General features: G+C 38.1%; 1 protein-coding gene and 1 pseudogene across 2 annotated transcripts; both read right to left on the bottom strand.

The window, feature by feature from the left end:
- Window positions 1–540: 540 nt before the first annotated feature.
- On the bottom strand, window positions 541–2,798 carry LOC117254066 (granzyme G-like; annotated as a pseudogene). The gene is made up of 5 exons (XR_013491754.1): window positions 2,679–2,798; window positions 2,311–2,453; window positions 1,904–2,036; window positions 1,502–1,729; window positions 541–1,399 (listed from the first exon to the last, which is right to left on the bottom strand). The product of XR_013491754.1 is annotated as a granzyme G-like (transcript).
- A 1,240-nt stretch (window positions 2,799–4,038) lies between these two features.
- LOC117254325 (granzyme G-like) lies at window positions 4,039–6,026 on the bottom strand. Its single transcript, XM_033622520.2, has 5 exons — window positions 5,903–6,026; window positions 5,617–5,776; window positions 5,235–5,367; window positions 4,852–5,079; window positions 4,039–4,743 (listed from the first exon to the last, which is right to left on the bottom strand). The coding sequence occupies exons 1-5, from the start codon at window positions 5,958–5,960 to the stop codon at window positions 4,588–4,590; spliced, it is 735 nt and encodes a 244-aa protein (XP_033478411.1). The 5' UTR covers window positions 5,961–6,026; the 3' UTR covers window positions 4,039–4,587.
- Window positions 6,027–15,922: the final 9,896 nt, after the last annotated feature.

The following is a 15,922-nucleotide window of genomic DNA, read 5'->3' as shown; positions in this document are numbered from 1 at the left end:
CGCTGCATGCACAATCATACAGCAACCAAAATCAAAAGGTTTCTTCCATGTGTGAGCTAATAGGAAATCACTGACTCACTAGCTAAATAACGGTAGTGAAGCATTTATAACAGCTGAGAGATGGTGTCTGTTGTAACTGATGGTCCACAACTATAATATGAGGGCAAGGTGACTTTCTTCCAAAAGCAGGTGACAGCCTACAGATATGTTAAGTAGATCAAAACTCCTATAGTCTGAGTCATGTATTTTATTTCCCCAATCTGTCCTCCTTATGAGACTCTGTTAAAAACTCTGTTATCCTGGCAACAGCCACCTGTCTGGTCTGATCTACACCACTCAATGTGTTGAATTCTGTACTAGTCATCGACAAGAGGCTTAGCGTTTCCTTACATTTGACTCAGCACAAGTATTATGACAATTCATCATTTGTTTAAGTATGATTTAGCTAAATTTGGAGTGGCAATAAAGCAAGATGGCCTGATACAATGTCATAACATATTTTATTCCTTAAACAATCTTAAAATTGTTGCGCTTGTAAAATTGGGAAGTGTTGGGCAGATGCTGTTAGGGTTCATCACAAGCATCGACCTCTCTGTCAGATATTGCTACTGTTGCAGTAACAGGATCTGTTAACCAACAGGAAGAGACTTAACTATGATTAGAGCGTATAAATAAGAGTCTCAGCTCTGACTTCAGTAAGTGAAACTCCTCTTGCTGCATCAGTACACTTTGGTCACAAGGAGGCACTGTTGTCTTTTTGTGGCGTTAACTAACACTCACACAGAGAAGTGTACAGAGGCACTGAGAACATGGTGACAGAGCAACATTTTTTTATTTGAAAAGATGGTACAAAACAAACTTAGAGGCTCCTGTGCTCTCATTGGATCAAGCCATAAAGTAGATGCACAAAGCAGTAATATATTCAATGTATATAATGTTGTATATAAAAGCAGGATTACATACAGTATCTATTGTTAATATATTACATCTACAGCGTTGAGTTTACACTTAATTTTTTTATTTTAGGCCGTACTTAATTTGTGTGCCATTATTGTCATGCAAAAGTTCAGCCTTACCAAAACAAACAAACAAAAAAATTGCGTGTGCTTGAATTAAATTTGTAAGTTTCATGGAATATTCAAAGGTCTGAAGTCAAAATGCCATTTTCTTGAATTACCAAATTACATTTATACACATTCAGTCTTTTGACTTAAGTTGCCCAGCAAATGAAATCACTGTTTTTTAATACATTTTCCATTATTGAATCGACCCAGCTTCTGTAGTCAGGAATCTTAGTGTAACATTGGATTTGCAGGTCACCTGAGGATGGTGGCAAGATGCCGGACGTCACCCCGTATGCCTTTCCATCTTCACAGACCAGTGGAATACCAGCGTCTCCCTGGAAGTACATGTATAGTATGCAGTGATTGCTTCAATAGACAGTTAATTATTACAGTTGACAAACATTTGTTAGTCCATGTTATGTTAGAAAAATACGTACATAGAGTGGTCCAATCCTTCCCTCAGAGCAGTAAATATTTTCCTTAGCACACAGCGGATTGTTAATTAATGTAACATTGACTTCCATGAGTTTGGAAGACATGTAAGGTATGTTCTCATCTGTACTTCCCCAGCCAGAGACTACACATGATTTTGGCTGTAAGCCATCACCCGGGCCTGCGAGAGCAATGGGTCTCACTTTGTCACTGAACTTTGCCTTGGAGCTCAACTTGAGAAACAGAGAGAGATAAAATCATATTTAAGATATATGAACATTCATATGTTAAGTATTTTAATGCTCCTCTTGTTTAATGCATCCAGTAATATAATGTAAAACATAAATTGGAAATGACAAAAATAAATGAAAGGTAATTTTTGCTGTTAACTGCAAGAATTGTCTTACCTTAAGAAAAATTATGTCATTTTTAAAATTAGTTTTATCGTAGAATATATGTGGAAATGTTTGTTCCACAGATATACTCTGTACTCCATTCTTGTCTCGGACATCGTGAACTCCCAGTAGGACTTTGTAGGACCTGAAATTAAAACATTCAATGCAAAAAAAAAAGAGGAAAAATCTTAAAATTAAAGGGTTTTTTTTATTTATCTGAGGGCATTGTGTTCTTGAAATAGAAATATATAGATATTTGAATGTCATGATTATTGAAGCCATCATAAAATATACTTGTGAAATAGATATCATTTAATATTATTTATGTCTTAATACATGACACTAGGTTGTTGCTGAGATATATCTCATCATGGGCCCCAGCATTTCCACTGAGTAAACATAAAATGTGTTACACTAACCATCCTTGGCAGTGGGCTGCAGTCATCACAAAGTCCTCATTCAGAAGGAAGCCACCGCAGTATTTTTTTTTTACCATCCTGCATGTACTGCTCCAGAAGCACCATGTAGGGCCTGCTATGTGGCACCGCCTCTTCTGTATGAACTGATATCAATAATAAATATATTTATATATAAACTCACAAAATAAAACTGACCATTGATGTTATTGATGACCTTGAATTTGACTGACATAAACAGATCCATCCTCATGCATTGTGCCCTATGTCCCACTGTGTGCAATGCATTTCCTAATGTGCTGTAGTCTAAAGCGCATCTCTAACATCCAGGATAAAAAAAGGACACAGCTGTAAAATGCTTTTTAACTTACCTTGACCATCAAGAGTCAGGACAAGTATCAGTATTATGAGTTGGCAGTGGAAGAACATGGCGAGATCACAGTCCAGCTGAGCTGCCGAAAAGCAGTGGCTCACATCACTTACGAATTCAGTCTATACCTTGTACTACAGAGAGAAGGAAGTATTTTTGTAGGATGCATATGCAAATAATGTGGCTTTGAACCACATTTATGAGGAGGACGTCTCTGTCACCTCCAGAGCACGACAAAAGTTTGATTTTTATGGTTTAAGTCTAAGTTCTTTATACAACCTTTATTTAAGTACACAGAGTGTGGTGAATGTGGTAAACATACACAATATGTAGCATTATACTTATGAATTTAAAAAAAAAAAAGATATATTCATAATACATTTGGACGGTGGCACTTTTGACATCACAGTGGCATTAGAATTGTACATTTATGCACAAGAAACAGATGTGTGTGTGTGTGTTAAGTTTTGGTAGAGAAATGCGAATAGGCAACTGCGAACCCACATGAGGCTTTTTAAAAGTAAAAAAAATAAAATAAAAATACCCACAAGAACATACACAGAAATACACGCGCACAAAATAGAAAATACCAGTGTGCCATTGTGGTGTTAAATGTGAGAACAATGTCGTTCTCTTGTGAGATATGGACTAACATCTGTCTGGCCAGCCATTGTTTCTGTCATAATAAAGGGAAAAGCTCAGCAATACTGCTGCTCAACTGAATGAAATAACAGATTATTAACCAGCCTGTTCTATTAAAAGTGCCTAAATACGCTCAAAGACAGTGGCCTCCTTATTTGGATGCTGATGTAAATTGGGTGTTTTCAAAATGGGTTTTCACTTTATCAGCATCAGTTAACATCAATAATGTGCATGTGTATTCAATAATGCAGTCATTAATATGTTATTATCCATTTAATTTCCCCAAACTGTCCTAGTATCAGCATGGCTTATAGACCTCTGCTATCCTGGGAAACTAAATGGAATGCAGGACGCTTATTCCATACGTACTTTTGTTTTAACACAAGACAACATGACTTGTTTTTTATAGCTAAATTTCTAGTATTTTTTATAGCTAAATCAAATGCAATCACAGGGTGTGTTAAATAACAGGCAGAGACTTGACTGTGTGTAGAGTTTATAAATAAGACAGTTTCTTTATTAGGTGAAACTCTTCCTGCTGCATCAGTACAGTTAGTACACAGGGAGGCAGCGTTGTCTTTTTTTTTCTTTCTTTTAATGTATGCTCAATGTGCACAGAGGTATTGAAAGCTGTTTATTATTTAAAAAGGTGGTATAAAACAAATGTAGGTGATCGTGTGTTCTCATTTGTTTGAGTCAAAAAAAAGAGCAGCGATGCATTTAATGTATATAAAGTTTTATTTCACAGCAGAATGATATACAGTATTGCAGTACATCTATTAGGCAGCATTAAGTCTGCATTTAAATGATGATCTGATTTTAAGCCAAACTTAAATTGCATGCAGTGATTGCCGTGTTACAGTCTAGCCCTGAAAAAAACCTGCATGTGTGTGGTTTAAATTTGTTGAGAATAATCAAAAGTTTATTGACAAAACATGTAGTTGTTAAGTTCCTAGCCCCCGGGAGCAGACAAAAAAACAGCTCTACCATAAATGCCAAAACATGTCACCGTAATGAATAAATGATATTTATATATTTGCAGTCTTTTGACTCAACTTGTCAAACAAAAATGTAATTTGTGTCATTTGGAAACATCAAAGCGAAGCACATTTTCATTAAATCTGTGTAAAGCAAGCAAGTCCAGACTTTGGTCTGGCAGTCTTATTGCTGTGGAATAAGTCATGATGATAGCATCTGAATTATCAGGTCCTTAGTAAATTCAAATGTTGTGATTTGATCGATCAACTGTTACATGTACCAGAGCTTTTTCACACATATGTCATAGTCAAATCGACCCAGCTTCTGTAGTCAGGAATCTTAGCATAACAATTGATTTGCGGGCCACCTGAGGCTGGTTTGAAGATGTTGGACGTCACCCCGTATGCCTTTCCATCTTCACAGACCAGTGGACCACCAGAGTCTCCCTGCAAGTACATGTATAGTATGCAGTGATTGCGTCAAAAGACAGTTAATTATTATGGTTTGTAATAATCGACATTTGTTGCTCGATTTTATATTAGAAAAATACATACATGGTTCGGTCCAATCCTTCCCTCAGAGCAGTACACATTATCCAGAACACAATGTGGATTGTTAATTAGTGTAACATTGACTTCCATGAGTTTGAAAGACATGTAAGTTATGTTCTCGTCTGTTTTTCCCCAGCCGGAGACTATACATGATTTTGGCTGTAAGCCATCACCCTGGCCTGCGAGAGCAATGGGTTTCACTCCGTCAGTGAACTTTGCCTTGGAGCTCAACTTGAGAGACAGAGATAGATAAAAAAAAATACACATATTAAGCTGGAGTATCAGTTGCAGAGCTCACATTGCCTGTTGTCCAGTAGGCCTACATTTCCTGATTATTAAATTGGAAATTGCTAAAATAGTTGAAATAACTGCAAGAATTTTTTTACCTTCAGTAGCATTATGTCATTTTTATAATTGGTTTCATTGTAGTCTTTGCGTGGAAATGTTTGTTCCACAGGTATAGTCTGTACTCCATTCTTGTCACGGAGATCATGAACTCCCAGTAGGGCTTTGTAGGACCTGAAATGACAAAATTCAGTGCAAAAATGATGGAATTATTTTTTCCTCTGAGAGCTTCTATTCACACAATGTCACAATTTTTAAACCATCATGAAACATATTCAATATCATAGATGTAATTAATTTGAGTATTTTAAAGTCAAGTCTTAATACAGGAGACTAGGTTGTTGTTAGGAAAAATCTTCTGGGGCCCCAGAATTCCTTGCACCATCTCTGTCTGTAGGTTAAAATAAAATGCATCACACTGACCTGCCTTGGCAGTGGGCTGCAGTCATCACAAAATCCTCATTCAGAAGGAAGCCACCGCAGTATTTTATTTTACCACCCTGCATGTGCCGCTCCAAAAGCACCATGTAGGGCCTGCTGTGTGCCACAGCCTCGTGACCTCCAATTATTTTCCCTGTATGAACTGGGAGGAAAATATATAACAATTAGAGTTGCATAACTGATCAAAGACTCACGTGCTGTGGTCTAAAGTGCATCTACAACAACCTGGATGAAAAAGTATGTACACAGCTGTAGAATCTTAGCTTACCTTGACCATCAAGAGTCAGGGCGAGTATCACTAGTACCAGTTCACCGTGGAAGAACATGGCGAGAACACAGTCCAGCTGAGCTACTGAAAGGCAGTGGCTCACATCTCTGACATGTCAGTCTTTAAATGCTTCGCTGTATTACGAAAAGAAGGAAGTGTTTGTGTAATTTGCATATGCAAACGACGTGGCTTTGAACCACATTCATAAGGAGGACGTCTCTGTCACCTCCAGAGCACGACAAAAGTTCAATTTATTTTATAGAAGTTGAAATGGTTTAGACAATTTAATAGGTATTGTGTATGTGTGGTTTGCATGCACAATATGTGGTAGTATTTATAATATATGTTGGGGGTGACACATCCCCCCAATATTCAAATATGCTCAAAATGCAGCCCCAATATACTGATCAAAAATTTAAAGAGGTAAAAATTTGTAATCCTAGGACAGACACTGCGAATAATCATCAGCAAATGTAATTATGATCATAAATACATGTCACATATTACCATTATTTGTACTGGCGCTAGTATAAGGGTGATGTACTGCAGTTAATTTGTTTTCCCCTTTGTTTTCAACAACATAACAACAGTAATACATTCAGTGTGGAATACCAAGATACAAGCATGTCTTCAATTTTTACCCTACCCCCAAGCCATATAGAACAAAGATGAAAATATACATACACGCACACAGGTGGACATGTACAATTTAGACATACATAAGCAAACAGCACAATAAATCAGAATGTAAACATAAATACACATGCATATTCACACAAACAAATAGATGTGTACATCAGTTATAGTGGTCTATTGCCAATCTACGTTGTAATTAGCCTTTAAGAAATAGTGGAAGATATATATATATGCCACAAGTAGTTGCCATGTCCTGTAAAATTTACCTGTAGAACCATCGAGCGTACACTTTATCTTCTCCAAGAATAGAAACTATGTGTCTCTGCATGTGGTTTGTCCAAGAGGTGTTGCTGTACCCCAGCAGAAGCCATTGCTCGACATCAGCACATCATTTTGCACTGGAACTGTAATTGTGGACATAAATAATACTTTGCTGAAAAGTGTTAGTAATTGCATGGAGTGGAAACCAGCATTTTTAATGAAAACAGGCCAATTTCTGAGTGTTGATTGATCAACATTCACTCATGTTGTTAGCTATTACAGCTCAGTTACCTGCATTTAATTAGCCACACATTAACACAGCAACCAACAAAAGTGCTCACAGGCATATTCGACTTAATTACTTTATATGTGTCAGATAACTCACATGAAATCTGAGGAAAGTCCTATAATATCCTTTAAAGCTGTACTTGCTTATTATAAACAATACCATAAGAAATGTGTTTTCAAAATGAGAATTTTTTTGGTCCCCCTCCAATGTTGAGTCCATGGCTACGACCTTGCATCCTTGACCTCAGGTTAACTTATAATTGTGTGCAAGTGTATAAGAATATAATTCAGACCAGTGTGTAGTGAAGTGTGATATAATTGGTCATTATTTATCCACTAAGTCATTTAGTGGTAACGTTTTACAGCCTTGAATATCTCCATTGGCATTTCATGTTCAAAGCTGTGGCTCTCTCAGAGAAGACTCTGTGTCTGTCAAACAGCCCCAAAGGTAACATTATTCTGATGTTGTCAAGTCATAAGACAATGTATAAAAATAGGATTTGTTTGAAAGTGTGGTTCATGGAACTTGAAGTGAAATGTGAGCCCTAAGCTACCAGAGGAACGAAGAAGTCATTAGGATTCTGTTGGAGGGAAAAGGCGATCAGACGGCAGGTTTTATAAACCAGCATTACAGTTAAAGAATATTTCAGTTCGTCTTTTTTCTTTTAAGCAAGGACCCACTATGATAATTTCTTTATTAGAAAAGTGAATGTGCAACATAAATCAAGCACAATTCACTATGTGTGTTCATAGCTTGTGGGTTGTGCAGACATATTTGTTTCAGTATGGCAAAAATAAAGGAAAATACACTTGTGAGTTACTGACTGCTGTATTTTTGTAACCAACAAGAGGTGAAAAGAAAAGCTGGGTATTAACTCAGAACAATGACTGGATCAAACATGAAGGAAGCTCTGTAAAAAAAAAAAAAAGAAAAGATATGAAGAAACACTTAAAATAATGGCAGCTATTACCCATTCCCCTTCAGTGTAGTCAAGTCGAAAAGTATGCAGCCTGCTGACCACTGAGTACAGATATGTCTGTTACATCACTTCCTCAGTCTAGACGCAACTATGCCCGTCTCATATCTTAGTCACAAACTGTGTTGTAAATGTTTTGAAAGATACACAATAGAGTTTTCATGTGTTGAAGAAGGTGGAAAAAGAGGAGGCGGGGGAGGATGAGAGGAGTGAACAGGTTTTAGGGATGTGAGCTCCTGGAGTCCAGGGCAGTAATGGGAATTACAGGAGGAGACGCAGAGAGGAACTTGCTTGGTAGAACAGGGGCCTTTACGGTTAGCCCCGTCACTTTTATGGGGACCACGGGGCCTGAGAGGACTGGCTGGTTTAGCCATCGGACACAGCAACAAGGAAAGAGGGAATATAATACTATCCATAAAAAACCATCACTCGCAGCGCAAATTATATGTTTATTAAGAGAAAAGGAAAATGACAACAGTAAAAGCCAACAGACAGAAACAGACATTCCTAGAACTGTGATGATAGATCAAACTGAGGGTTTAATGAAATCACATATGGCAACAGAGGTTTATGAGCCATGCTGATGTGACACTGTTCAGCAGTTATCCTGATAGTAGCTGACTCATGTCTGTGCATAACCTTACGCTCACATAACAGTTTTTAACAAATATTGTCCCCTAAGGTTTTTATTCAAGTGGTTACATCATGTTTGTGGACCACCAGACCTTAACTGCAAACTGAACATATCAGAATATTTTATTTCTCTAACTTAATGAAGCAATATGACATCTCAATTCAAACAACATTAACAACTTGCGAAGAAACTGTGTTTGCAAAGTTCAGTTGTATTCATATGTGTGTGTGCGTGCGTGGGTATTTCCAATAAGCAGGAGTTGCTTATACGCTCCTTCTCACTGCAGGATTAAGACTTGCTGAGTGTGTGGTGATACAGTGTTCTGGAGACGCGAGCTGCCAAACATAAGCACTTCCTGTCCGCAAGCAATGATGGGACTGGATTCCAAGACTTCACCTCTGTCAGGAGAATTAAGACTGTTCTAGACAAGAGTAAGACGGCCTATCCAAATGGGCTACACACACACACGCACACTTTTTAGCTAAACCCAACCGAGAACAATTATCAGCTCGGCGTTTGCTGATCTAACAAGATGGTTATGATCTACTTCCAGTGGTGTTTTTGGCCACGTAGCAGAGAAAATGGTGGGACAATGACTACTATGGACAGATGCAAATCCAGAGAAAACTGTGACAGCTTTCGCTTCACAGAGGACACGTAGTGGTTCTGGACACTGTCAACCTTTATTGTCAAGTAGCAATTGAATTACAGACTCAAAACTCGGTAGGAAAATACAGCTGGGGTCATGACATGGGACAGCCAACTCACTAATGGTGCAAACTATGAATTAACGCACAAATGACAATTACTAGCATAAAACATCATGTTCTGAGCAGACAAACCAAAGACAATAACAAAAAGATGACATTTGCGTTATGGAACAGAAAACAGCAAACTTACCAGCAACTACAAACTACTCAGTCCAGTATGCTGGGAAATGTTGGCGTCGCTACTGTACACATTTCACAATTTCACATACTGTAATGCAATTGTTATACACAGTTAAAGACAGCTGATAATACAACTGAGGACACACCTTTTTTTCCTCAACTTCCTGTCATACATCTTTACTTCTTAATTCTATTTGCGCTGTTAATTTGGGTAGCTTTGTTTGCTCTGCTGAAGGACCCCAATTATTCCACGTTGTCCCACTGCTTTTCTGTTTAATAATCCTCCCAGAAAGATACTTGTGATCCTAAAGGTGTGTTCTAGACCAGGTACCATTCTCTTCGAGTAATAAAATATATGGAAGCAAAACTATTTCTTCTCTAACAACCTGGCAGCCATTTTTTTCCTGGAGAACCGCTCTGCAATCATACTGATGTTTTTATCAAGAGTTTGGTTTGTAAGGTAGAATTTATGCTTCTGCGTTGAATCGACATGGTATCTATGGCATAGGCTTTGCGTCGACGCAGAGCCTATGCCATACCCTATGCCATAGCCTGACGTGCACCTCCCCAGAAATGTAATATACGTCATGGCGACGCAGACCTACTGTCTATTTTTGTAAGCTGAAACCATAAATTGTGAAGACAGTAAAGCCTCCCCAAAATAGCATTTTAAGTCTTGTGTGTGATTTATCCTGGCTTCATATGAGCAGAGGAAATCTCTGTTTGTCGCTAGGCTAATTTTTACAATGTAAAATGCCATAGGCTTGTGCTAATAATGTTAGCATTTTATATTTGTTTGGAAAATGTGTTTAGTATAAGATAGTGGTTTTGTCGGGGAACTTTCTGAGTTGTAATTGAGACAAATTTTGTAACATTACCTTTGTTAAATGTTGCTGTCGTCCCTGGTTTCATATGAGAAGAGGAAACTAAGGATAGACCGATACATCAGCCAGCCGATATATCGGGCTGATATTTGAGTTTTTTACTTGTATCGGCATCGGCCGATACGTGCGTGGGTTCGCGGATTTATTTTTCCCTGGCATGATTTACAGACAAGCATCCACGGGCAGCTCTGTGTTGCCGGAAGACCCTGCAGCGCACATGCAGCGAATCCTACTGTGTACAGTAGTTGTTGTTTTATTTATGCTTCAGCTTAAATATTTGTTTATTTTATAAAGACATTACTGGAAGATTTAAGAGCACTGAACTCTTTTTTTTTATTTGAATGTATAATAATAATAATAATATTCTACCTGTTCTACCTCAACTTTCCATCTTGTTTTAGTATTTTTTACTGTTCAATAAATGTTTGTTATTTTAAACTTGAGACCTGTAATATTTGTTATCATTGTGTCATTTTTTTGATGTAAATAGAGGGAGCAAAAGCAGTATCGGCCCCAAATATCGGCTCAAGAAAATCGGCAGTCCATAATCGGTCATCGGCTAAGGGTGATGGAAAAAAATCGGTATCGGCATCGGCCCTAAAAAAATCCATATCGGTCTATCCCTAGAGGAAACATTTGCTAGCTGCTAGGCTAATTTATATAATGTAAAATGCCATAGGCTTGTGCTGAAAACATTAGCATGTTGTATTTGTGGGGAAAATGTGTCCAAATAAACACAAGTGTTTGTCTGTGAATGCTGCGAGTTATAGTGAAGCTGATTTGTGTACTTGTTTGAAATTGTCGCTATTAAGCCATGTTTAATGTGTGTTTAATGTGTGTTTTGAATCAACTAAACTTTACAACACTTTGCAGAAACACCGTTGCCAACTAGTGTTTTGAAGGTGTAACTGCATAGTGACACAGACACACCACCACACAAATATAAATGCTCACAACGGCGTAGGACACGTGCGTAGACTATGGCTTATGGTCTGCTGCACAAGTATAACATTAAAAGTATCCCACACACACCGAGATATTTAATCTCAAGTTTTTCTTCAAAAGGCAGACTTTCATGTGTGCCAAATAAGATAATCTATATCGTTCATGGTAACTGCAGTTACTGTCTTCTTTATAATAAACATTAGCTGAAAACTACCAGCAAATGACAGTACTTGGCAAATGGCCAATCATATTGCTGTGTGGCAACAGGCAATTAGGCCCACATGGCTGCACTATACTGTACTGCACTATACTGTACTGTACTGTAGGCTTGAGCTTACATATTGTTATGGTTTAAAACTATTCCACCCACTAGCCGACCTTAAATGTAGAATAATGATAATCGTGGATGAATTAATTAACCCAGAATTAAATAAATTTTCAGCTTATTTAGTACCACTAAAACTACACTTCTTTTTAGCTGCGAACACATAGGACTTTGTCCCAAATGACCCGTCGCTTCTATCTACTTTCACAAGAACGGATTTAATTTGTTGACATTTTTGTTTTTCAGTTGCTAAACGTGATGCAGACAGAACTGTGACGATACACAAACTTATCTTCTACTTTTATCAGTTTCATTATTGCACCATAACCCAAGTTGTTGACAACAGAGCTGAGTGTCATTTGAAAGCAGGATCTCTTAAAAAGCAAAGTTTAATTAAATACAATCATTTATGAGTTTTAGTTACAGAATCAAGAAACGTATATGATTTGTGAAAGATTTCCTGATGTTGCAAGACAGGACCTTTCGAAATACTTCTACCAGTTTCGTAGAAGTATGCATTCCGGCCCATGCATTCCGTAGTTTCTTTTCCTATTTCTGTCCCTGTCTGTATTGTGATTTAGCACAAAATGTTTTCTGCTATAGCATATTTAGAGGACTGTGCAGAGGTATGTGCTCTCTGAGTGCTTTCGAGCTGTTGTTTTGATACTGTGCTGTGCTAAAACAAAATTATTTTCTTTGTTTTGACTCCTTACTATGTGAATTAACATGATTGTTCTGTTGAATAACTGTGACTTAAATCGGGAAATGTCAGATCAAAGAATTAAAACTGCACTAACAATCTGTCCTGTAAGTAACTGCAGGTCACAGTTGTTTTAAAACCTTAATGCAAGAGACAAAATTCAGAGAACTAAAAAAAGGAACTGAGGTTAGATTTCAAGATTGCTTTGAAAGCCAGTGCAATTTTTCCACAGTACCCACTATCAGGATTGTGACATAGACCATATTACCCTGCTATCTCTATTGCTATCTTGATGCTGACAGTCATTTGCTCTCCACTGAACAGGAAACAAAAATACAAATAAGGCATATAGGCATGCGGTTTCTAAGACTGTGGTGCAGTCAGTAATGAAAAGGCCTTTCTCAATATGAAGTGATTGAACATATATGCATGCATTATGCATACATAAGTGCAACTGTCTTTTTTGCTGAGGCGTCAGTAAGAATACATACATCCTTTATTTGAAGCTTGTTAAATCTGTTACGTAATAAGAAAAACATGTTTTATTCCACTAAGATACTCACTGCAATGATTTTATAACTCAATACTTAAAGCCTAATCAAGGCCTACCTATCAGTAATAGAGTAGCTGTCAAACAGGTGAGAATGCCTCCTGTAAGTTTGTTAATTGACCTTCAGCCACTTGTTTTAGCCTGCATAGTTTATGACAATGACAATGACTAATAGCTTTGATAATAACCTGCATTATATTTGATTTAAATGGCAGAAGTTGATATTGAGAAAGGTATTTATAGTGAACATGTCAGTTTAGAATAATCTGTTTTACTGTTGTGAAACACAGAAAGATTTTCTCATGAAATATCATCCCCATCGCAAAGAAAAAACGTTTATGTTTACATCCTTTGAAAAATAAAAAAAAATCATGTGTGTACATGTGCTGGACACATTAGATAACGGAAAGAAATTTGAGAAAGTTCACTTTCCCACCGTGTACTCACATTTCTCTGTAAAGACTTCAGATGCAAACTTTGGCTCAGTCCCACTGTCCAAAGCTTTAGGGGATTAGATTTTGTGATTCAAACTTATGTGATCTTATGTTGACTTATGTTGCTCCGCTTGTTTGACAGCTTTCTGTTAAGAATGTGCTGTTATTCTCAAGCAGCAGATCTTCAGCACATGAGGCCACGCTCCGTTAGTTTTTGTCTCAGATACTGGAGCTGCTTGTGTCTCAGCCATGTATAGACTGCACCAGGAACAAATCTGTAAGATCGATGTTGTTGTTTAAGCACCCAGTCAAAATATTAATCTAAACAATGAAATTAAGAATGGGTAGACAGTTTATGACAATATGTAATTATGTTAGAAAACCACAGGGGACTTCTCGCCAAAATTAAGCTTCCACTAAAGTAACATGGCCGCCACAAAGGAGAGAGAAAAGAGGCAAATTGTTTGACAGAGCCTCAAACGACATAAATTATGTCAGCTCTATGGGTGTTTTTCTGTTCTGCTCGAACCATTTCAATCCAAAAAACATATGGTGTCTATCCGCTTTAGACATGGGATTCATATTCAGATGTATCAGATTTAAACCAGTATAATGAGAGGATGGGAATTTTCTTCTTTTACCCCCTTTTCATTATGTTGAAGAATGAAGCTTTCCCAACAAAACAGTTAGGCCTTATTGCAAGAAAAGTGATACCAGAAGCTAAAAGCTTTCGTGTTTTAAGTTGTGCTATTTATCAGGCCTTTTAAAGAGAACCTGTCAAAAATGAGGGAACGGTACAAACCTACGTGTGAAGTAAACGGTCTGTTCTCCGATGACCTCCATGTCGATGTATGTAGTCTAGTCTAGTTATTACCCTTCTCTTCAAGATAACTGACCTTTTGCCTTTGAACAAATTGTAATTGTTCATATTCAGTCCAACGCAACTTATATAGCTGCCACACAAGCACGTGTGACCAGCAGAAAGTGTCTTACCCTTCAGTACAGTCTTTACACTTTCTCGTTTGGTGTCATATAATTGCACTGGGTGTCTTGAGGAAGCAGTCGGACGAGGTTGTTTGCAAAATAACTAAATCTTTTTTTTTTAAAGTGTAAGTGAAATAAGTGAGTAAAAAGTGTCTACAGCAGAGTCTTGCACCAGGTTGGGTATCTGTTGGTAGCCAGCACAGTAGTTGTGTAACAGATAAAAAAGAACTAAATTCGGGCGGGCAGTGGATGAGTTGTTTTTTTTTTTCCTCTCAAAATCAGAATTTAAAATGTTTGTGCTCGCAATAACCATGTGCGGATTTTGAGACAGAGGGTCCCTGGGCACAGATATGCAATGGGCCCCACTATCTCTTCCACATAGGAGCAAGACACACAGACTTTGTGGTGGTTTTGTTGTCATTATGTATTTTTTTTTGTGGGTTTGTGTCCCTTTGTGGTCAGTTTGTGTCTCCTTGTGTCTGTAATGTGTCTCTATGTGGGCATTTTGAGTCTCTACCTGGTTGGTACGTGCTAATCTGACATTTTGCAAGTGAAGGCCAGGCGGCCCCCTGGCACTTTGGGCCCCTAGGCCTGTGCCCAGAAGGCCTGTTCAGCAATGCATCCATAGCCATCCTGGCATTGAGAGCAGCCAGTTAAAGAGACCTTTCCCTGAACCTAGCTTAAACCAGGAACTGTGGACGATATCCTTTTTCTGTACAGTTACTCAGGCTTGAGGGCAAGTAAATGTCAGCATAGTGAGCAGCAATGTAGTTGGTGTTTGATTCTGCCAAATAGGCTACGGTAAATTATGATTCAAGTTCATGTTTCTACGTGTCCCAATTGTGCAAGTAAAACTAAAGCATTTTATAGTGAGCGACTGTGTAGACTGTGTTTAATCACAGGTCAGGTCGCGGGCATGTCCAAATTTGACATGGATATAATTGCGGGTTACTGGTGAGTTCTTGCACTGAGCTTTGCGGATACTGGCTGGTGAAGAGGCCAAAATACTGCAGATGCTTCAGTGTTGTGATAATTATCCGATCAACATGGCTTTTGCTGCTAGTGTCCTCCTCCATTTTAATAAAGCTAGTTAGCCACACTTGCTAACATTTGCAGCTTACCAACCATCAGATAAATCCAAAGTGTGACAGGCCAATTCAGAGAGTTGCCGTAGCCCCATCAACAAGACACACACATAACTAATTGGTTATAAGGAAGTAAAATCTGGTTGAGGCATGCGAAGCCTCTGGGAATCAAGAAATACAGTATAACAGAAGGTGACAGCAGCCTCTTTCTCTGTAACACACAGATACACACATACATCCACAGAATACCTTTGCAGCGTGCAGTGTCTCCTCATCAGTCTGTCTGAGCACACAGATCCAGTGTTCTGACCACAGAGAGCGCCTCTGAAAGAAAAACGTGTCGGTCAAACAGTGTGGAAACAAAAACAGACCTTTGAAAGGGTGCTGTATTAGTTTTCACTGTGGTGCAAAAGAGGTCTGTAAGTAG

The sequence above is a fragment of the Epinephelus lanceolatus genome, chromosome 6 (genome assembly GCF_041903045.1).
Source record: "Epinephelus lanceolatus isolate andai-2023 chromosome 6, ASM4190304v1, whole genome shotgun sequence".
NCBI lineage: Eukaryota > Metazoa > Chordata > Actinopteri > Perciformes > Serranidae > Epinephelus > Epinephelus lanceolatus.
Note: the sequence above shows the minus strand (reverse complement) of the source record. Positions and strands in the feature narration are given on the sequence as shown.

Coding starts and splice junctions, on each gene's coding strand:
- LOC117254325 (XM_033622520.2), bottom strand. CDS start 5,960: ATGTTCTTCCACGGTGAACTGGTACTAGTGATACTCGCCCTGACTCTT. Junction 5,080..5,234: donor ATGACATAATGCTACTGAAG/GTAAAAAAATTC, acceptor CTGTCTCTCAAG/TTGAGCTCCAAGGCAAAGTT. Junction 4,744..4,851: donor GAAGGATTGGACCGAACCAT/GTATGTATTTTT, acceptor ATGTACTTGCAG/GGAGACTCTGGTGGTCCACT.